The 22390-nt window shown below is 36.4% G+C and overlaps 1 protein-coding gene and 2 pseudogenes across 1 annotated transcript; 1 reads left to right on the top strand and 2 right to left on the bottom strand.

Annotated features, from left to right (window-relative positions):
• Positions 1-238: 238 nt before the first annotated feature.
• Positions 239-21381, bottom strand: SNAPC1 (small nuclear RNA activating complex polypeptide 1). Its single transcript, XM_069465042.1, has 10 exons — positions 21218-21381; positions 19948-20107; positions 19227-19367; positions 18446-18550; positions 17260-17418; positions 14329-14391; positions 13469-13531; positions 10335-10485; positions 1512-1610; positions 239-350 (listed from the first exon to the last, which is right to left on the bottom strand). The coding sequence occupies exons 1-10, from the start codon at positions 21343-21345 to the stop codon at positions 316-318; spliced, it is 1104 nt and encodes a 367-aa protein (XP_069321143.1). The 5' UTR covers positions 21346-21381; the 3' UTR covers positions 239-315.
• LOC138380667 (high mobility group protein B1-like) lies at positions 5624-6261 on the top strand (annotated as a pseudogene).
• Positions 15776-16815, bottom strand: LOC138380666 (stomatin-like protein 2, mitochondrial; annotated as a pseudogene).
• Positions 21382-22390: the final 1009 nt, after the last annotated feature.

Genomic DNA, 22390 nt, shown 5'->3' with positions numbered 1-22390 from the left:
AAAAAGATTTTAAAGTTATAGGAAATAGTAATCTGCAATTAACAGAATTATTTCTAATACATACTAAATACAAATTTTATCTCCATTTATGCATATTTCATAAAAGAAAATGTTAAAATTAAAATTCAGAGTAAATACTCTACTTTTTTATACTTTTATTGTAGAGCAGTGTTAAGGTATTGACATTTCAAAGAAATAACCTACATTTTCCCAGAAGAATTATTTTTAATACTGGCAGTCTTCATGTTCCATACACAAAACATAAATCTTCTGTCAGAAAGCTCAAAGTTAAAAACTCTACACCAGGCTCTTTGTTTAGTGTTTTCTTTTCCTCTTGGGTACAGTGAACTCTAAAGACATAAAGTTAAGAAGTCAGTCAGGTCTAAAAAAAAAACTCACACTTAAATGATAATACTTAATTGATAATGTACATTTAAACTAGATGTTTACTTAGTATAACACAATAAGAATGATCTCACAGCAAAGACTCAACAAGAAATCTTAAACCTCACATACACATGAATTTTTTCTTCAAAATGATATAGCAGTTTAAAACTTACTGGAGATAATAAGATCTCAATCTTACTAAGATATCCATCTATTAAGACAGTGGATCTCAGTCATCCTAAATCCTACTTAATAAGTAATGTTACTTTGAAGTCATTTCGCGTGAGTATGCCTTCCCTATAATTAGCATAGATCCAGTGCGCCAGATCTGAAAGGTATCTAGGCCCGTACTAAGAAAGATAAAATGACTAAGATTTCCGTTTCATTTCAATCATATCTGCAAATGTAACCCAAAACACAAGTACCATACATCTTTCTCTGGCTACCACAGCAGATGCCATAACCAACACTCAAATAATTGTCCATATAGAAACAGCTGTGAACCTAAAAGTTACCAATCATTACAAGCAAAGAAATTAATATAGAAAATACAAAAACATGAAAATTATGACGATATGACAAAACATACACTCTACCAATGAAAAACAAAAAGGGAATGGCAGAAAAAGGAAAAGAGAAAAGACAAGGGAAAAAATTAAGACAAAGAATATGGATTCCTAGAAGAGAGCAGCAGCCAGGATAAAGAGTACAGCAGGCCAAACAACACTGTCCAGATGAAACAGGTCACAGGTCTGGGAGAGACAGCTATAAAAAGATGAAAGTGGCAGAATTCCTAATATCCATGTCCATTCATTTATTGTATTGTCACTGACTTTTTTTTTTTTTTTTTTTTTTGAGACAGAGGTCTATGTTGCCCAGGCTGATCTTGAACTCCTGGCTCAAGCGAGTCAGGCTGGGACTACAGGCACACGTCACCATGCCTGGAGTCACTGATTTTTAAGTCAACAATTAACAATATGATTAATACTGAAATTCTCCAATAAGCCATAGATAAAAGGATCACAAGAACACACAGCCAACTGTCATGCTCTTGAATGGTTCTAAACCTTGATGCTCTATGAGCATAAGTTTCCTTCACTAGTTTGAGAAAATTTCATTTGTACCTGTTTCACTAAAACTTTCATTCTCTTCTTCCTCTTCTGTAATTATAGGCATACTCAGACTTAAAGATTTATCTTCCTTCCGTATATTCTGTACGTTACCTGGAAATATTTAGAAAATGATTTTATGTGAAAATAAAGAATATTAATCTTTGATAAAACTTTTTATAGAAATAATGTCACTATTATAGCAACATAAAAATTAGATGTTTAAACTAAAAACTGAAATTGTAATGAACAGAAATATGTATTCTAGAATATATATGTTTATCAAGTATTAACATAGTTGTATCCATGCTTTGAAAATAGTCTCTAATTCTTCCACTAAAATAAAGAAAACAGAGAAAATGGGAAAAAACAACATTAGCCAGATACTTTATTCAATCTTTATCACACACAACAGGAGTTACATCAGAGAATAATCAAGTGTGCTATTAATACTTCAACTTTATCAAATTAATCACAAATGTAATTTTTAAGTTAATAACCTTGTGTTTGAACACAGACACACTTCCCTCACTACATATGCTCACAACAAGACATATTTCTCTAGTCATAATTTACCACTGACTTTCCTTTTTCAAAAACACTGGAGGTTTTCTACATCAACTCCTGTTACTTGAAGAAATATTCAAATCAAATTTACCAGATACCAGTGTCACATCAGGTGCCATTTAGCACACAACTTCCGTGTCCCAAAAGCAACCCCCATAGTTACTCTTTATCCCTCATGCTGCATTTTCTTCTCTACAACACTTTTATCACTTGATATACTGTATATTAATTTGTTTCTTTATAGTCTGTCTTCCTACTTAGAGTATAAGCCCTACAAGTGTAGATTTTGGTTTGTTTACATAATGTATCCCTAGCACCATCGCATATAAAAGTGCCTGGCATATAGTGGGGCCTCAATAAATATTTATTAAATGGTTAAATATGGATTCAACTGTTTTACAGCACAATATTTCATAGAGCAGATATGTTAAGTACCTATCAACACAGAAAACAAGAAATAAGATGAAAATGAATTTAAGCTTTCTGCTCTGAACGCGTGTATGCTGGGATCATAATAGAGTACAGATTTTATGGAATGAACAGAGTGCTAAAATGGAGTTGAGTGAACTGTAGCAATACACATTCATTTTAAACACAATTCAACCGTAATAAAATAATACCAATTTCCAATTAAGCCACTGAAATGATTTTACCTTTACTTACAACTCCTAAGTAAAATGATTTCTTACATGATCTTTAAGATGACAGATAATCTTTTAGGAAACCTCTTTCCATAGCTAATCACATATCTTTTTTTAGACTTTGAACCTATAAATTTTTTTCAGTTGTTTACAAAATTATAATCAGTAACATCTACCCAAAATTACTAATATTGTTCTTCACAATTGTTTAATCATGTCCATCTACTACCAATACTAATGATTTTTAAAAATCCACATTTACAACCTAACAGAATCTATCCAGGAATGTTAAGGTAAGGTAAGGACTTCTGAGTTAACAACTGATAGTTGAAAAACAAAGCTTCATCTAGTCACATGACAATTACTATTTTTTTCTTTTTTTTTAAAGACACAGGGTCTCACTCTGTCACCCAGGCTGTAGTGCTACGGCACAATCATAGCTGGCTGTAGCCTTGAACTCCTCCTGCTTGGGGGATTATAGGCATTAGCCACTACAGCCTGCCTTAACTAAATTTTATAGATCTAGTTCTACATTAAATGAATCAATGTTTTCTAAAAGATCTTAAAAACAAATACAATGTTTCACCTACCTAGAATGCAGCCAGGAACCACGAAGTAAACACACAAAACTTGAGGACATTTATCTCAATGTCCACATATTAAATAAGGCTCATGAACTTTAGTCACAGGTATGTTCCTCTGGCCTTTATTCAGAGCCTAATTACATTTGTTATACATAAGACTGAAATAAATGGTCAACCATTTCCTGGACCATTACAGTTTAGAAGTAGCAAAAGGGTAAAAAAAAAACTTGCTACAAACCTCCACACTGAGAACAGAGACATCTACCTCACTAAGTATGACAGAAACACTGTTTAAAAAAAATAAGATATAACCAATAAAGTACTGCAGCATGATGTACTGCAGCATTTAGTATAAAGATAAACTGCCACACACTCAAGCTATTTTTTGATAGGATCATTATATTATAAAACCCAGTAAAATAATATACTCATGATGACAACATGAGTCATCAGGAGAAAATTAAATTATGTTCAGGATATAGTGTTCCAGAAAATGAGAGAGCATAAAATATATTTTATCTCAATATTTTTCTAATTATAAAAATGATAAATGGCAGGTGCAGTAGCTCATGCCTGTAATACCAGCACCTGGAAGGCTGAGGTGGATCACTTGAAGACAGGAGTTCAAGACCAGCCTGGGCAATATAGCGAGATCCCATATCTACAAAAAAGTAAAAAATTAGCCATGTGTGGTGGCTCATGCCTATAATCCCAGCTCTTTGGGGAGACTAAGGCAGGAATATGGCTAGAGCCCAGGAGTTCGAGGTTGCAATGAGTTATGATCGTGCCACAGCACTCTAGCCTGAGTATTAGAGCGAGACCCCATCTCTTAAAAAAGATAAATGCACACTGTTAAAAAGAAACATGAAGAAAAATGCAATATATTTTATGAAGATATCAACCAGAATAATTAAATTTTTAAAAGTAAATTTTGACATTTTAATCATTAACCCACAAAACTAATTCCCCATAAGGTCTTGGGTAGATAGTTTTACTATGCTCCAAGCTAATTGTGTGGGATGCAATTATCAGTAATAGACCATTATCAAAACAAATGATTACTAGACATGCAGCTAGAATACAACTAAGAATAAACTTGCTGAAGTATATGTTTAATTAGAGCTCCAGATCCACATTTCTAACATCATTTCTAATGACAGTATAGTAGACTCAGGCTCAGATTTAGACATACTCTCATTCAAGTTTCAGCTCTGCTAATTATTAGCTAGGTAACCTTGGACATATGAGCAAAAGTATGGCAGGTGTTACACAAATAGTAGCTGCCTTCATCTTGACCATCACATCATTACTATTACTGATGCCCTTCTGATAATGTGCATGTTACATTCAAGGAATGATGAACACATAACTGAAGTTTAAATAATACAAACTTAAGTAAATTCAATCCATATGCTGAGGACCTATGTACGAGCCAGAAACTTATTATAGAAATTGAGTCTGGAAAGGCAGACTGAAGCAAATTCTCCCCCAACTGAAATCCTTATCATGTCATCATATTTCTCCAACATTAAGGACACCAATATCCTCCCAGCTCCTTAGACATTAAGCATTCTTGTCTCACCCCTCTCCATCAGCCTCCATATTTGGGCTCTTACATCTGTTGGCCTGCTTCTCTAATTCCTACAACCACCTGGCCAGATACTCATTACTCCTAAACCTCAACTACTGCAACAGCCTTTTACTTCATGTTCCTATTTTCAATTTGTGCCCATCTACCTACCATACTACTCCCAGATTGATTTTCTTCAAGGAAAACTTTGGTCATACCACCTTCTTGCTCAAAAGTTTCAGATAATTCATTCCCCTCTGACTACCAACTTAAGTCTAAACTTCTTGCTTCCACATTTAGGCCTGGTCCTGATACAATCCTCAACAAAGTTTTCCAGCATTAACAGTTAACTCCTCAACATATCCTTTACACTCCAGCCTCTAACTGTCTTAAGTCTATGGAATTATTACGTTTTTCTTATTTTTTAAAAAAGGTCTTTGGATCTCTTCTGATTACTAAAGTGATACATGGTTATCATATAAAGTCCAAATATTACAGAAATTTATGGACTTGACAGTAACTCATTATTCCATCCCTGAGAATTAACCACTGATAACACTTAATATATGTGTAGACGTCTTCAATGTGCTTGTGTGTGTATATATATATTTATTAATAAAAAGTGGGATCATATTCTTATTTAAAAAGCCCTTTTCAGCTCTCACAGCCATTGCAGTACATTGAGCTCCACAGAAACAGCACAGGGGCAAGTGAGAGCTGGATGGGCCCTGGGCGACTCTGTGCCTTGCTGAGGAATAATAACTAAACGTGGGCAAAGGAGATCCTAAGAAGCCGAGAGGCAAAATGTCATCATACGCATTCTTTGTGCAAACTTGCCGGGAGGAGCACAAGAAGAAGCACCCAGATGCTTCTGTCAACTTCTCAGAGTTTTCTAAGAAGTGCTCAGACAGGTGGAAGACCATGTCTGCTAAAGAGAAAGGAAAGTTTGAAGATATGACAAAGGCGGACAAGGCCTGTTATGAAAGAGAAATGAAAACCTATATCCCTCCTAAAGGGGAAACAAAAAAGAAGTTCAAGGATCCCAATGCGCCCAAGAGGCCTCCTTCGGCCTTTTTCTTGTTCTGTTCTGAGTATCCCTCTAAAATCAAAGGAGAACATGCTGGCCTATCCATTGGTGATGATGCAAAGAAACTGGGAGAGACGTGGAATAACACTGTTGCAGATGACAAGCAGCCTTATGAAAAGAAGGCCGCAAAGCTGAAGGAAAAGGATATTGCTGCATCCAAACTAGAGGAAAGCCTGATGCAGCAAAAAGGGGAGTCATCAAGGCTGGAAAAAGCAAGAAAAAGAAGGAAGAGGAGGAGGATGATGAAGATGAAAAGGATGAAGAGGAGGAGGAAGATGAAGACGAAGAAGATGATGATGATGATGATGATGAATAAGTTGGTTCTAGCGCAGTTTTTTTTTCTTGTCTATAAAGCATTTAACCCCCCAGTACACAACTCACTCCATTTAAAGAAAAAAATTGAAGTGTAAGGCTGTGTGAGATTTGTCTTTAAACTGTACAGTGTCTTTTTTTGTAACGTTAACACACCACCGAATGTGTCTTTAGCTAGCCCTGCCCTGGTGGTACTTTCAATGGCCACTAACCTTGCCTGGTACAGTTTGGGGGTTGTAAATTGGCATGGAAATTTAAAGCAAGTTCTTGTTGGTGCACAGCACAAATTAGTTATATATGGGGATGGTAGTTTTTTCATCTTCAGTTGTCTCTGATGCAGCTTATATGAAATAATTGTTGTTCTGTTAACTGAATATCACTCCGTAATTGCAAAAAAAAGTTGCAGCTATTTTGTTGACATTTTGAATGCTTCTAAGTAAATACAATTTTTTATTAGTAAAAAATTAATAACTAAAAAGCCTTTTTCACTAAGCAGTGTATTGATATATTTTAGATATATATTTTCATGTTAAAATAGAGAGAGCTTTCTCCAGCTTTTTAATAACTACTAAGTATTCCTTTGCATGTAATGACAATTTTATTTACCCAATTTTTTAATGTTATACACTTATTTATGGTCTTTGCTATTTCAAATAATCCTACAATGAATATTCTTCTGTATTTGTCATTTGTACAGGATAAATTCCTAGAAATTGAATTAAGTTAAAAATACGCACATTTAAAATTTTGACAGATGATTCCAAGTTGCTCTCTGAAAAGGATGTGTCAATTTACTCTCCCACTTAAATTCAGAGATTTTATCTCTTCACACTTTCACTGTCAATGGGTATTCAGGTTTCTTTCATCTTTGCTGATTAATAAATGATATCAAAATAATGTTTTATATTTCTTTTTTTTTTTAATTTGTAAAGAAAAAATTATTTCTCACAGTTCTGGAGGCTGGGAAGTCCAATGTCAAGATGCTGGCATCTGGTGAGGGCCTTCCTGCTGTGTCATCCCATGGTAGAAAGTGAGAGTTGATTTATATTTCTTTAATTATTAATGAAATTAAATCTCTCTTCATATATGCACTGACTGTTTGCATTTTGTGATTGCCTATTCGTGTGCTAAGCCCATTTTTATAGTGGGTAATGGCCTTCTTCTTTTAAGATCTCTTCCAAATTTAGAAATTTTAACATTATCATTTGTGCTACAAATGATTTTGCAAGATCTTTTGTCTTTTATGGAACATAAGGCTCCTCTTTTTGAAAAAAACTATGAAATCAAAAATACCTTTTCCACTGTAAGGAAATGAATGTTTGATTAAAGAGAACCTATAATATGAAGTAAGCACTTGGGTCTTCAATATTTAGGTAATTACTTCTGCTTCAGAGTATTTACAATACCTTATGAGCTACAAGCCGGCTAGCTGGAATAGTTAAGCTATGAAGGATGATCTGAATTCAGATCATATTTTCTTATACTTTATTCTTTCTCATGGGCTAAATCTTCCCTGATACCCAGGTAAATTCAATAACAAATCTAAAGTGTGCCATGGAGGCTGTCTATAAATTAATCTCAGAGCTCACAAAACAATTCTTTCAGTAACAACATTAAGTAGTAAGATACAGCTAATGAAAGAAGTGACATTTCATAAAATATACCTGTCACACATTCAAGATTTTTAAAAAATTTCATTTAATTTCTTTCTTCTCCTATCTTGCACTTATTCCTCCTTTGTTCCTCAACCACATAAAAAAACCTGTTTTTCTAGTGTTTAAGAAAGCAGCTTGACCAGCTAACCTCCTTGCCACACCTATATGAAGGTTGATTATTAATAAAAAGTTCTTGTATGGGTTTCTAAATCTAAGTATCCTTAATATTTCAGAAAAAATTTTAATCCACCAGAAGTTAGTTTTTTAAATATAATCAAACTAAACAATCTTTTCTTCATGTCCTCTGGTTTTGCTCTGGCCTGGCTATCAGTGAGATTTATTGAAGTATTATTAACATACAATGAAATTCACTATTTTTTAACTTTTTTTAAAGAGATGGGGTCTTGCTCTGTCACTCAGGCTGGAGTGCAGTGACACCATCATAGCTCACTGCAGCCTTTAACTCCTGGGCTCAAGCGATCCTCCTGCCTCAGCCTCCCAAATAGCTGGGACTACAGGTGTGCACCACCAACTCCCGGCTGTTTTTTTTTTCCTATTTTTATTTTTTAGAGACAAGGTCTCACTATGTTGCCCAGGTCTAGCCTCAAGCCATCCTCTCACTTCAGCCTCATGAGTAGCTGGGATTATAGGTACAAGACACCACGTTGGGCAAATTCACCATTTTTAATGTACAGATCTAGTAGCTTTGACAAATGCATAGTTACGCAATCAAAATACAGAATATTTCCATAGCTCCCAAAATTTCCCTTGTGCACCTATGCAGTCAATACCTTCCCCAGCAATTACTGGTCTGTTTTCTGTCCCTATAGATTTGCTTTTTCCAGAATGTCATACAAACAGAATCATATACTGTGTAGGGTTTTGTGTCTGTCTTCTTTCACACAGCATAATGAATGTGAGATTCATCCATTTTGTTACACGTATCAGTAATTTGTTTATTGCTGAGCAGTATTTCATTGTATGGATATACCACAGGTTAGTCAATCACCAGTAGAAGAATAGACTGCAGTTTTTGCAATTATGAATATTTTTTGCATACAAATTTTTATGTGAAAATAAGTGTTCATTTCTCTTGGGTAAATACCAGGGGATAATATTTCTCTGGGTTAGATGGTAAGTATATGTTTAACTTTTAAAAACTGCCAGTTTCCCAAAGCAACTATACCATTCTGGATTCCCACCAGAAATGTATAAAGGTTCCATTTGTTCCAAATCCTCACTAGCTTTTGTTGTCATAATTTTTTTTGTTTTGTGAGGGCTTTTTTGTTTTTGAAGCTATTCAGGGTATAGTGGAATGTCACTATGGTTTTATTTTGAATTTCTCTAATGACTAAAGATGCTCAGCATCTCTCTTCATATGCATACTTGCCATCCACATATTTTCTTTGGTGAAATGTTTTATCTTTTTCACTGGGTGAGTTGTTTATTAAGTTTTAAAAGTTCTTTATATGTTCTGGATATAAGACCTTTATCAGGGTTGTACTTTACAAAAATTTTCTCTCAGTCTGTGGCTTGTCTTTTCATTTTCTTAACAGTGTCTTACAAAGACAAGAATTTAAATTTTGAGGAAGTCCAATTTATCGATTTTTTCTTTCATGGCTTATGTTTCTTGTGTCATACATAAAAAAACCTTTGTCCAACCCCAGAACACAAACATTTTTCTCCTGTTTTTTCTTCACAAGTCTTATAATTCTAGGTTTTATATTTTGAATTATTCTTTATATCTGAGGTATAAGTTAAGGATCTTTTTTTTTTTTTTTTTTGAGACAGTCTTAATCTGTTGACCCCCTGCATAGAGTGCAGTGTCATCATCATAGCTTACTGCAACCTCAAACTCCTGGGCTCAAGTGATCCTCCAGCCTCAGTCTCCTGAGTAGCTGGGACTACAGGCACATGCCATGAATGGTTAGCTAATTTTTCTATTTTTAGTAGATACTAGGGTCTCACTATGTTGCTCAGGCTGGTCTCTTAATTCCTGAGCTCAAGCAATCTTTCCACCTCAGCCTCCCAGAGTGCTAGGATTACAGCCATGAGCCACCATACCCGACCTGAGGATCTGTTTTGGGATGTAAAACTGTATCAGTGCTATTTATTGAAGACTATCTTTTCTCCACAAAATTGCCTTTGCACATTTGTCAAAAGCTAAAGGCAAGTATGGTTTATAGAATGCATTACTTAGCATATCTTACTCTATACAAAAGTTTGATTCACACATAAAAATTATTAATGATATACTTTCAGCATTAAGATTCCAAGAATATAAGAGAATATATTTTTAATAATAAATCTCATAATACTTTCACTCAATTATCTAAATCCTTCTTAATAAAGAAATAAAAGTGAGGGGACCTTTAAGACCCATTCTCCCTTGTTGAATCTTAGGAAGACTTTAAAAAGTTACCTTTGTTTCTGGAAGACATCTTCTTTCCTGCTGATTTCACTGTTTCTTTGTTCCTTTTTTTCCTAGGTGTTCTGGTTTGTCCTTGACCAGATGCAGAATCAGAGTCAGAAGAGTCAAGTTTGACTTGACGATGCCTTCTTGATTTGGATGCCTTAAGAGTTAGAAATCCAGTTAACCACAATAAATTACAAAATGAACTGATAACTTAGAGAAAATAGACAAAAATGAGGAAAAATCTGAAGTATTTGTCTTTAGGTATTATTATACTAGCTGGCTTACTATAATTACTTATATCCTGTAAATAGCCCTTTATCTTTTTAACATGAAAAGTTCCCTGCAGCTATCATCACCATCTATGCATATTGGGTTAAAATAAAGTTGTTCTGTTACCTAGCATGGTTGGGAAATGGAGGTATAGAGACAAATACTGTCTTAATCCTATTCCTCCTTTCTAATAATATAACTACTTCCTTTAGGCACCACCCTGTGTTTTGAGTGCGACTACTTCATGCCTGGCTCCAGTATGGCCATGTGGCCCAGATCTGGCCAAAATGAGTTTCATATTCCCACGGCTACCACGATTTGTTCATAGTGGGTATGTGATCTGTATCATAGCTAATGGAATGCTATTTTACAACTATTTAACTATCAGGAAGGAAAATCTTCTCACCTTGTTTCTTGCCATTGAACCTAAAGCTGGGAACAAGGCTGGAGCCATCATGAACAGCACATGAAGACAGTAAAAGCAACACAGAAGGTAAGAAATGGAAGCCTAGTCCTAATGACATCTGGGCTTTCGGGCAGCTAGCTAAGGACTTTTTTGTTACATCAGGCAATGAATTCCCTTATTTGCTTAAGCAAAGAGTTTTAAGTTAATGTGATATATGCAGTATAGGTATTAACAATTCTTAAAAAGCAACCATGTGTAGTCATCTCTCAGTATCTAAGGGGGGATGGTTCCAGTACCTCCCACAGATACCAAAGTCCACAGATGCTGAAGTCCCTGATATAAGATGATGTTTTATTTGCCTATAACCTACGCACTTCCTCACATATACTTTATATCATCTCTAGATTACTTATAATACCTCACACAACGTAGAAACTATGTAAATAGTTGTTATCTCATATTGTTTAGGGAATAGTGACAAGAAAAATATGTCTATACATGGTCAGTACAGATGCAATTTTTTTCCAAATATATTCAATACATAGGTGGTTGAATATATGGCCTCAGAAACTACAAACACAGAGGGCCAACTTTACTGTATGTCAATTGTAACTCAATAAAGGGTAAAAACCACAACTATGCAATGACATACGTATAACAATTTATAGAGAATATAATCAATTGTTTAATGACTTAAGAAATGAATAACATCCTAAGAAATACATTAAACATCAATTAGTATCATATTATATAAATATAAAAAGAGTTCTGTTTAAAAAAATTTGATATAATTATTTTCCTCAGTGTTTTCATTCAATAATTATTTTAGAGTCAATTTATTATGGGGTAGCAAATATATAACACCTAACTAATCAAGAGTCATTTTTCATTTTTTATCTTTTATTTCTATAACTAGAATATGATAATACATTCCACAAAATAAACTCATTCTTAGCTTGATAAAAAAATCCATCAAAAACATGGGACTTAAGCACATGAATTTATCAGTACTCTCTCCTGAAATCCCACTAAAATGACAGTAAAAGAATAAAAATACACCAACCCACAAAAACAGAGATAACAGGAAATAACACAACTCTGAGCAAAACAACAAAATTCTGGAAGATGGAAAGTGGAAAGTGAGCAAAAGCTGACTTAACAGAATGAAGAAGGCTGAAACCTCATTGCCTGCACTGAGGAAGTCAGTATAAAGCCAATTGATCCAAGTGGACCAGAAACTGGAGTCATCAGAAATGGGATTAAAAAAATGGGGAGATGTTTTGAAAATCTACATAGGGAATAGTGTCCCATTCCCCAACCTCAAAGCTAGGCAACTGAACATCCTGTAGAAAACAGGTGGTCTGCTCTCTGGAGGGCTACAGCCTACAGAGAGGCTGTAGGCTTAAAGAAACTGGCTTAGCTGAGGCGGAGGATGAGGCCTCTTACTGAAAATAGGGAGGGTGAGTGAAGCCTGTATAAGGAATGGTGAGCCTCTGGGCTAATTCTCTCTGTAGGCTCCCAAAACACTGACAGCTGGGCTTATTTCCCACCCTCCTCCCCCAGGCAAGGGAATGGAAGATTGCTCTCTGGTAAAAATGACCAGATCCGAGAAAAAAATAGGGGTTAAAAAAGCTGCAACTCATCCTGACCACTCTTGATAAATATGAACAGACATCTGAGGATCTTCAGTCATTTGAAAACAAGCCAACAAAATGAAAGACAGAGATTAAAAAACACAAAACAGAAAAAAGGAACTCAGAGGAAATGGGAAGAACTGTCAAAAAACTGTAGTTAACAGACTTAAAGAGAAAAAGATACTGCATCCTGCAAAAAAAGAAAAATACATTTTTTAAAGACATAAAACATTCAGAAAAAACAACAAAAATTCTTAGTAATGATAAAATATGTCAGCAGAAATTTTTAAAAATCAATGGTTCAGAAGATAAAGCTTAAGAAATCTCCTTGAAAATAGGAAAAAAGAGATTCAAAATAGAAGAGAAAAATAATAAAAGTTCAAGAAAAGAAAAAATGCAGCAAATACTACTATCAAAGAAACAATATAAAAAATTCCTCAGAACCACAGGATATCACATTGAAAGGATAGCTGCCATGAGCATCAAGGACAATGAATGAAAAAAACTTACACCAAGTTATATTAGCATGAAATTTCAGAACTCCATGGATAAAGCAAAAGCCCTAAAACATTCCAAGTTCAGGAATACTAGAAGTTGGAAGACAACAACAAAAAAAATGGCATCAAAATTCCAGATAAAAACCAGAAGAAACAGCTAAGAGAAAACTTTGAAGATGTGGCCTCTCAAGGTTCAGAATACAAGGGTGGGAAGTGGTGTCGCAGGGGACTGTCAGGCTATATAACTCTGTACTAATATTGGACTGTTTAAACTATGTGTATTACTAATTACAATGTAATTTCCAAATTACTTTAATTAAAGAAATAACTTACCTGAACGACAACGGAAAAGGCCTTTGATTTTATTTTTGCTAATGATTCTGCCCTTTCACATCTCTGGAAATAAATTAAACAGAAAGAAAAAAAAGTTAAAACACAAAAACATTAGGTGAAATTTTGAATAGCCAAGTATTTGTTATCAGAAATAAGATCTGAGACAGAAGGTAGGGTAAAAGAAACCAACATTTATTGGATACCTATTGAGTGCACACACATAAACATACACCACATTCTCATTTCTTTTCTTTTTTTTTTTTCCTTTTTTTTTTTTTTTTTTGCTGCCATCACCACATTCTCTAGCAGACACAACAGATGCCATGACACCATGCCCATAGTGATCATTTGCATTCAGGATTCCATGAGGACAATATGAATGAAAGCTTGGTGTGATCAGGCAAAGCCCTTTACTGCCATTCCCTCCTCATCTGCCTATGCTCAAAGATGGCTTCTTGTCTCAGCCACTAAGATGGATGAAACCTCTGAAGGCAGGAAACAGTAAATAGTAGCTTGGGCTCCACAGTGGCTGAAAGGCTGACAAGTGAGAAAAGCTGTGTTACAAAAGCCTTACCCTGCCCCTCTAAGAACTGAAGGTGCCTTCCACCATCATCCTTTCCTTTCCCTGCTGAAAACTATTAACATCCTCACACACAACCTACACCTGATGTGGCCTTTCACAAGGTTTCCAGTCAAGAACATACTAGCTTTTCACAGAACCAGGATTCAGAATTTTCTGTGGTAATATTATAATACTGACCAAGGGTCACAATGCTTAGTATATAGAATCACAGTCCCACATAAAATGAAGCCAACCAAATGACTGCCCCATAAGCAATCATACAGCAAAGTTTTCTAACCTCTGATTCTTGTGAATTTCCTTCTCTCTTTTCTTCTCCGTCGTTAATTTTTAAGGATGGATTCTGAAAGAGCGAAATAGTTATTTATACATATATATATATATATATACACACACAAATTTACAATTCAATTAAGTGCAAATCAATGTCAGAACAGTGAGAATCCGCTTCTTTTAATTACTGAAAAACTAGAAGATCATTTTATTTTGCATTATTGCAGCGTGGCTTACCACCTGACGTTAAGATCACAGTTGGGTTTCAGAATAGTTCTAAAATTCATCAACAAAATGTCTAAATCCTCCTAACTAATGGAGATTTTTACATTAAATGTGTAGGTCATTTGTGTAACCTATTTGTAGCACTTCAAGTATTCCAACATTCAAAAACTTGACATCTCTCATTAAAATAAATACGAGTAGAGAAACAAAATTATTTTCTTCCTCCCAAGACTGTCATTCTCCTTATCACTTTCCTTGTTTATATTTTTTAAAATTAAGTTTTCGGCCAGGCGCAGTGGCTCACGCCTGTAGTCCCAGCTACTTGGGAGGCTGAGGCAAGAAGATCGTTGGAGCCCAGGAGTTTGAGGTTGCAGTGAACTATGATGATACCACTGCACTTTAGCCAGGCTGACAAAGCAAGACTCTGTCTCAAAATAAATTAATTAGTTAATTAAATAAAATAAAATAAAATTAAGTTTTCAGCCAGCTTCCTTTATATAATGAAAAGTGAAAAAGTGGCAATAAATCTTTCTGTAAGACAATAATATGTAGATAATAGTACCTATGTAGCATTTGTGAAAACACAAACACTAACACATTATCAGACACATAGTAAGTAATCAGAAATTCCTTATTTTTAACTTTTATATTTTCCCCAAAGTGTTTACTAAAATAAGATGGAATAGTAATTTCAAAGGTAAACTTAGCAAGGCTGGCCTTTAGGTTTCCAGAGGAAAAAAGTTTCTCTAGCTGAAAAGGCTAATGTGGAATATGGGAAGCTCTAGCATCAATACTTTTGCTTAAGAAAACTAAATTGAAGATTTGTGTTGCTGAGACTTGCAAATGGATAAACTACACCAGGCAGGGAATGTGTAAACAGAGACGCAACTGCCCTATCACAGTGGAGAAGCCACCACTCAGGCCCAGCTGTCTGCTGCTATGGAGGAAAGCGGGATAAGTGTTATCAGACCTTCTGACTTCTTTTTTTTTTTCTTTTTTCTTTTTTTTTTTTTTGGTTTGCCATGGAGGAAAGCAGGATAAGTGTTACCAGACCTTCTGACTTCTTTTTTTTTTTTTTCTCTTTTTTTTTTGGTTTGCCATGGGTGAGTTTATTACATGATTAAAATTCAAATAAAAAATAAAAACCAAACTCTTGGCAGGGAGGCTAGAGCCAGAATCTAGGAGTACTGCCTTCCTGTCCCCAGACTCGCTGGCCAAGCCCAGCTCCACTAACTCAGCTTGACTCCATCAAGTTCCTCATCAAGGCTTGCATCTGTGCCCCGGACAGCTCTGCTGCTCCTGCTGTACACCAGGAGTCCTAGGCCCCTGGCACAGGGGCTCTAGTAAGGGCCCAATATACACCCATGACCTGAGCAACCATACTGGTGACACCACTGGGAATGGAGGGCAGCAGGATAGTGATGGAGTTCTTGACCAGTTTGGAGAACACACTGACCCGCTGCTTGGCCACAGTCAGTGAAGCTGCTGCATCTCCATTACGTTGTGTCACAGCTGCAGCCAAGATGTACATAGCTTTGGCCTTGGCCAGAACTGCACTGGCCTCTCCTGCTGTCTGATTTATTTGTTCAGCCTTTTCTGCTTTGGATACCAGGATCTGGGCCTGTTTCTTCCCCTCTGACACTTGATGGCCAACTGTCAGGTCCCCTCAGACTCTAGAACTGTGGCCTGTTTCTGCCACTCTGCCTCCACCTGCATATGTATGAACTCATTCATCCAGGGTGGCATACGAAGGTAGTGGATGCCCCAGCAGTCAGCAGCCTGGGTGAAGGCATCCACAACGCTGGCATTCAAGGACTCCCACTCCTGGAAGACTTTGTCCAGACAGAGTTTGTCAAGCTCTGATCTCATGGTCATCTGAGCCAGCTGGGTGACAGACAGCACACTCAGGGTCTTCCACACCATAGCTTGCCTTGTAAGAGTCCACGATGTGCAAGTAAAGGACCCCATCAACATGCAAAGTTTCATTGTCAAGGTTCACAGCCAATTGTTCAGGCACATTGGTGACAATTTCCTTGAGACTCTGCACATATCAGATCCTGCACAGGGATGAGGATGTTCAAGCCAGCCTCCAGGATCTAGTGGAACAGCCCATTCACTCCACCACTCAGGCCTCCTGCTGCAGTACAAACAGTACCACAGTGTTTCGGGGGAAATCCAGAGAAAGTGTGGTATGGGTTAGGGGGGTAGAAGCCTGCACAGAGCCCCTCAGCAAAAGGGCCCCCGTGCTCCTTGCCACACATGTCAGCATTGCCCACAACCTACTGATTTTTAAGAGAAATTGAATATCTTGAATTTTAGGTAAAGTCCACAAATATTTAAATGTTATTTAATTCAAATTTTAAAAACAATGTTAGGATTAAAACAGTGCGAAACAAAACACATCTGTGTGCAGGATTTGGTACAAAGACTGATAGTGTGCAGCCCCTGGAAAATGTCAATTTATAAAGATTATAATTAATCTGTGCTATAACAAGACTATAAACTACTCTACAAAAATACATATATACTCCATTTGTAAAGTTAAATAACACCATATAGCTAATAGGTGGCAAAAGTGGAACTGAAGAAGCCCTCTAAATCTTAGTTTCTCAGGAATGTAGCCACTAAACTAGGCTGCCTCTCAACATTATCATGCACGTCTAAATGTTTGTGTATAATACAAAGGTAAGGTGCCAAAAAAGCGATTGCATACCTTTTTGTCTTTGTGCCACTGCTGATGCTCCAAAACTATGTTCTTAATATTGTCAAAAAAATCATCCTTTATCAAGCTGAGGGCTTTGTCTGGTTTGGATTTATCAGCTGAAATTACATGTTTCATGTTCTGATAATGATCGTGAACATTCAGCATTTCCTAAAAGTAAAAAGATGAGTCTTTTATTTCAATTTTTGAGGAGAAACTTAAAGGCAAACCAATACAAAATATAAAATCACCTTCCAAAGTGACTATGAATTGATATGGAACATGCTGTAGTATACCGAAAATAATACAACCATGCAAGCAAAATAGCACAGGTTTATTAATGAAGAGGATGCTTTCATTGATTTAACTCAACAAACATTAATTAAGGTACATTGTTATGGGGAGACTCTAGGGAAAGACTAATAATCTAGGACATAACAAAAATTATTTCTAGTACAACGTATCATTAAATATCACTACTGAGCCAGGGTACAGTGGCTCACTTCTGTAATTCCAGCACTTTGGCAGGCTGAGGTGGGAGGATTGCTTGAGCCCAGGAATTTCAGACCCACCTGAGCAACACAGCAAGACCCCTGTCTCTACAAAAAATACAAATGGTGATTTTAGTAATTGAATCCACATATCCTGAGTCTAAGTCCAGTCCTTTACATCTTTCTGTTTCTCGTTAAGCTTCAAGATTTATAAATCTTGTGGGTGGGCATGGTGGCTCACACCTATAATCCTAGCACTTTGGGAGGCTGAGGTGGGCGGATCACTTGAGGCCAGGAGTTCGAGACCAGCCTGAGCAAGAGCAAAAACCCCGTCTCTACAAAAAATAGAAAAATTAGCCAGGTGTGGTGGTGCATGCCTGTAGTCCCAGCTGCTCGGGAGGCTAAGGCAAGAATATTGCTTAAGCCCAGGAGTCTGAGGTTGCAGGGAGCTATGATGAAGCCACTGCACTCTAGCCAGGGTAACAGAGTGAGACCCTGTCTCAAAAAAAAAAAAAAAAACACAAGATTTACAAATCTTGATATAATTAGGGATCCCCCCTCTCCATACTTACGGGGAATAGTAGTCTATGACTGGTTAAAATCATTAGAAAAATTGTCAGTATACAGTAGATGAAAGTGTAACCTCAATATATAGTTGGCAATAAAACAATTTAAAAAAAATTTCAAAAGCACAAAAGCAAATTTACCTCTAATACATCAGAAGTGATAAGTTTCATTACACGATCATCAGGGTCCTTAAATTCTTCTGTAACTTCAGCTCGTTGAATTTTTTTCTTCATTCTATATGACAACTGTATGATAAAGAATGTCTTTTACAATGAATGTCTTTCAAAGGATATTTTTAAAGTAATGAAATATAAGTCAGCAGTAAAAACTGTCTATCAGTAAACATGATGAAACAAAAGCAGCTGAAAATGTATATTTGTTAAATATCCATTTTCCAAAGAATTGTATGTCTGAACTATCCTTTAAGATGCCATGCCACATGTTCAGAAGTTCAGGTAAGATTCTGAGAAATTGCATTATTTGTTAGCTAATGGCAGAACCAGATCCAGTGCTCTTCCAACCTAGTGTCTCAATTGTCACATGATTGAAGGAATAACAAAATCTATTAACAGTTTCAACTTTTCACCAAGTGATTTATTAAAATTCCTTGCTCCTCTCTTTCAGTAACCTTTCTAATGTTTGACTAAACAGAAGCACGAGGAAATGTAGACGCCAAATCTAATTTCCTCTCATAACAATTTGCTTAATATGTGGCATCCAGAAACATTTAAAAGCAGAGGTTAAATTTTTGTTTATAGGAAAAAAAAGTAATCAGAAAATTATTTTCTTCCCCTATTTTAAGAAGGCTACAAGTCTTGAACACTATTAATATTCATTCCATTTTCTGGAGATTGTGGTGTTTTATGGACAATGAAGTATAATTGCTCATTTTGAAAAACCAAATTATTTTAGGCAACATACCAATTTGGGCATTGCTGTAAAGTGAAATGCTCTGTCTAGTCGTAGCTTCCTAAAAATATAAGCTGCATCAAAATGTTGTGCATTTATCAAATCTTGCTGAAATTTTAAAACTTCATCCCAATCCTTCAGGGCAACTCTAATCTGCAACCAGAAAGAACAAAAAAGTTGTACTAATAAATATAAGTCTTTTTTCACAAATGTATTATAATTTTAAAATACTGGCATTTCTAGAGGATGGTCCATAAAATGACTAAATCAAGCTATATGGACCATCCAACATTTATTTTAGGATGGAGTAACTTGCACTCCAGTCCTGAAGGCCGCCTCACTCTCCATTGCACCCATAGATTTATCAGGATAGATTTAACTTCCTGGTTGAGGAAAATGCCAATTTCAAAGTGGCCCCAGAAGCCCAGCATACTCTCTCCCTCCAGTCCCGATATCCTGCATGGAGCTGCCTGTCTGGTTTAATCTGAGCAGCTGACACCTCGCCCATTCCCTACTGACAGGCCTGCACTGTTCACCATTCTAGTTTTTGCATCTGTCATTATCTTTTGTATGCAAGTTTTAATGTGCAATAAATGTAAATGGGCAATGTAAAACAAACAAAAAGAATACTGGCATTTCTGTTTAAATAATGTTTAATCGCGTAATACATATTATAAAAATACAGTACCTGTTTTACATTTCTGCGAAGGAAAACCAACTCACCAACTATTACCTTTTGTTTTGGTTGACACAGTTGGGTGTTATATAATCCATACAGCAGATACAAAGCACCAACTCTGATCTGGAAGGTGTATGGAGGTAAAAAATACCGCCAAGCCAAAGCTAAAGCTTCTTTTGTAAACATGTTCTTTTCTAAATTTCTCATTTTGCCACTAGAAAACAAAGAGAAAATATACTATGACTCATTAAGGAATAAGTAATGAAAAAATCCAGAAGAGATATACACTTGTTTAAAAAGCAGTTGGTGATAACGGGATCGGGATTCCTTACCTGACTCTTTCATGATTCAACCATAAAAAGCTAATTTTCTACTGTGCTTCTTACACTGAGGTACAGGCAACTACTAGGTAAACATGATGCAGCTTCCAAAAGCATCAACTTTACTTGCCAAATTGGAGAGCAAGAAGGAAGGGGTTTCGAATTATTACTGGTTAAGTATTTACATCTATATTAAAATAACCACAGTTATACTACAGAATCAAAAAATTTTGTGCGTTTTAACACATAAGGAACATTTTCTGCAATACTTTGTCTTTCAAGGCTAAAGAAGACTTCCTCCGAGGAATTGTCTGTCATTTGAGCTTAAATATGAGTGAAGAATAAGATGGACACGCAAATGGAGTTGGGGGAAAGCTACAGCCTTAGGAAACGCCTGTAAAGGGCCAAAAGCAGCTGCAGCTGCAAGAAAGTGAGTGCTTGGAGGGAACTGGTAGATGAGAGATGGCCAGAGAATAAGATGAAGGGTCTTTCCAGTCACGTTAGAGAATTTGAGCTTTATTCCAAAGGCAATGGGAACCACTAAAGGGTGGTAAGCAGGCGGGTGACGGATCAAACTCGCAGTTTACAAAGACATCTTTGGTTGTTGCATGAAAAATTAATTCACTCGTGCAGAGTTTTGTCTTTGTGTGTGTGTTCTGTTTTAAACATGGGGTTCTAGAAGAACAAGACTGGAGAAGGGCAAATAAATGACAGTAGCCTGGGAGGCAAGTGAAGATGGAGAGAGTTGTTTAGAAGGCAGGCCTGGCAGAGGAAGCACATTCTGGAGGAGGCCTAAACAGGATGCAATCGAGGCCCAATGAAATCGCCCAAGGAAAGCGCGTACCCTGAGCACAAGCGAAGGTCCCAGAGAGATGGAGGCAGCGTTTGGAGACTGCCGCCCTTCTGAGCCCTTCCCACATGGGCTATACGGTCGGGAAGGAAGCAACTTTGTACACAGCCTGTGGGCAGCAGGGAAAGGCAGGCAGTAGACGAGAAACACCCACCAGAAAATGGTCCCGAACTTCATGTTCCTCCAGAGCTCCGTGAAGTCCTCGAACCGTACGCTGTCCGTCTCCTGGAAGCGGCTGAGCAGCGCCTCGCAATCTGTCTGCAAGCCGGAAGGAGTCCCCATGCTGCCGGAGCCGGCACTCCACGCGCGGAACAGCCAGCGGTGGTCTCCGAGGAAACCAAGCCTGGACCCCGCCTCCTACGACCTGACGCACACGCGCTCCGTGGCGCATTATCCGGCACGTTTAGCTCCGCCTTATCCGGGCCTCTTACTAGCGAGTGTGAGCCCTCTGCGCATGCGTGAAATTGTCTCGTTGTTTTATCAGCTGAGCTCTCTTTTATGCGGAAGGCTGAGATTGGCCCTTTTAATTTCGGAAGTTCCATTGAACACAAGGGTTTTAGGTCTTTATTTTCTCCTAGTTAACGTAAATTGGCTTTACCCTTACTATCACTCTCCTTTGGTTTTTTAAAATAAGTCCATTTCATATGAAATTTAAATACAGTTTATTACATTTATTTAATGTTTACGTATAAATATAAACAAAGATGTTAATATATAATAATACTTATATTTTAACTATGGACAATAAGAATGCGAATATTTATAATGAACTTTACAATGTTGAAAGTGTTTACAAGAAAGACAAATTAGCTGAATTGAGAGATGTACAAGGTACTTGGTTGAGGAAGAAAAATAATAACAAAAAGGTTATTCTGTAGAAATCAATCTATGAATTACATTGAATGCAATTGGGATGATATTTTTGTTATTTCAGTTATTCTAAATTCATATGAACAAAATTGAAGCCATTAAAATTATGAAAATACAGAACAAAGTTGAAGATGTAGGACAACTGAAAGCTGGGATGGGGCGAATGGTACCTTGATCAATGGGTATTACACTGAGCCATACTTTAAAAATGTGTTATTGGCATAGGAATCAGTGTGAGAAACTCAATATCTCAAAACAGAAAGACCAAGGGCAGTCCCATGCATATACAATATATAACAAAGATGGCATTAAAATAGTCAAGAAAAGAATGAGATACTCAAAAGTTTTTAAAATTTTTATATTAAATACATTAAAAACAAAATTATATCCCTAATTCACAACATAGACAAAAAGCAAATTAGTTATAGTAATGAATTCAACTTAAAAACCTTAAAAT

This window comes from Eulemur rufifrons, chromosome 2, assembly GCF_041146395.1.
Source record: "Eulemur rufifrons isolate Redbay chromosome 2, OSU_ERuf_1, whole genome shotgun sequence".
Lineage (NCBI taxonomy): Eukaryota > Metazoa > Chordata > Mammalia > Primates > Lemuridae > Eulemur > Eulemur rufifrons.
Note: the sequence above shows the minus strand (reverse complement) of the source record. Positions and strands in the feature narration are given on the sequence as shown.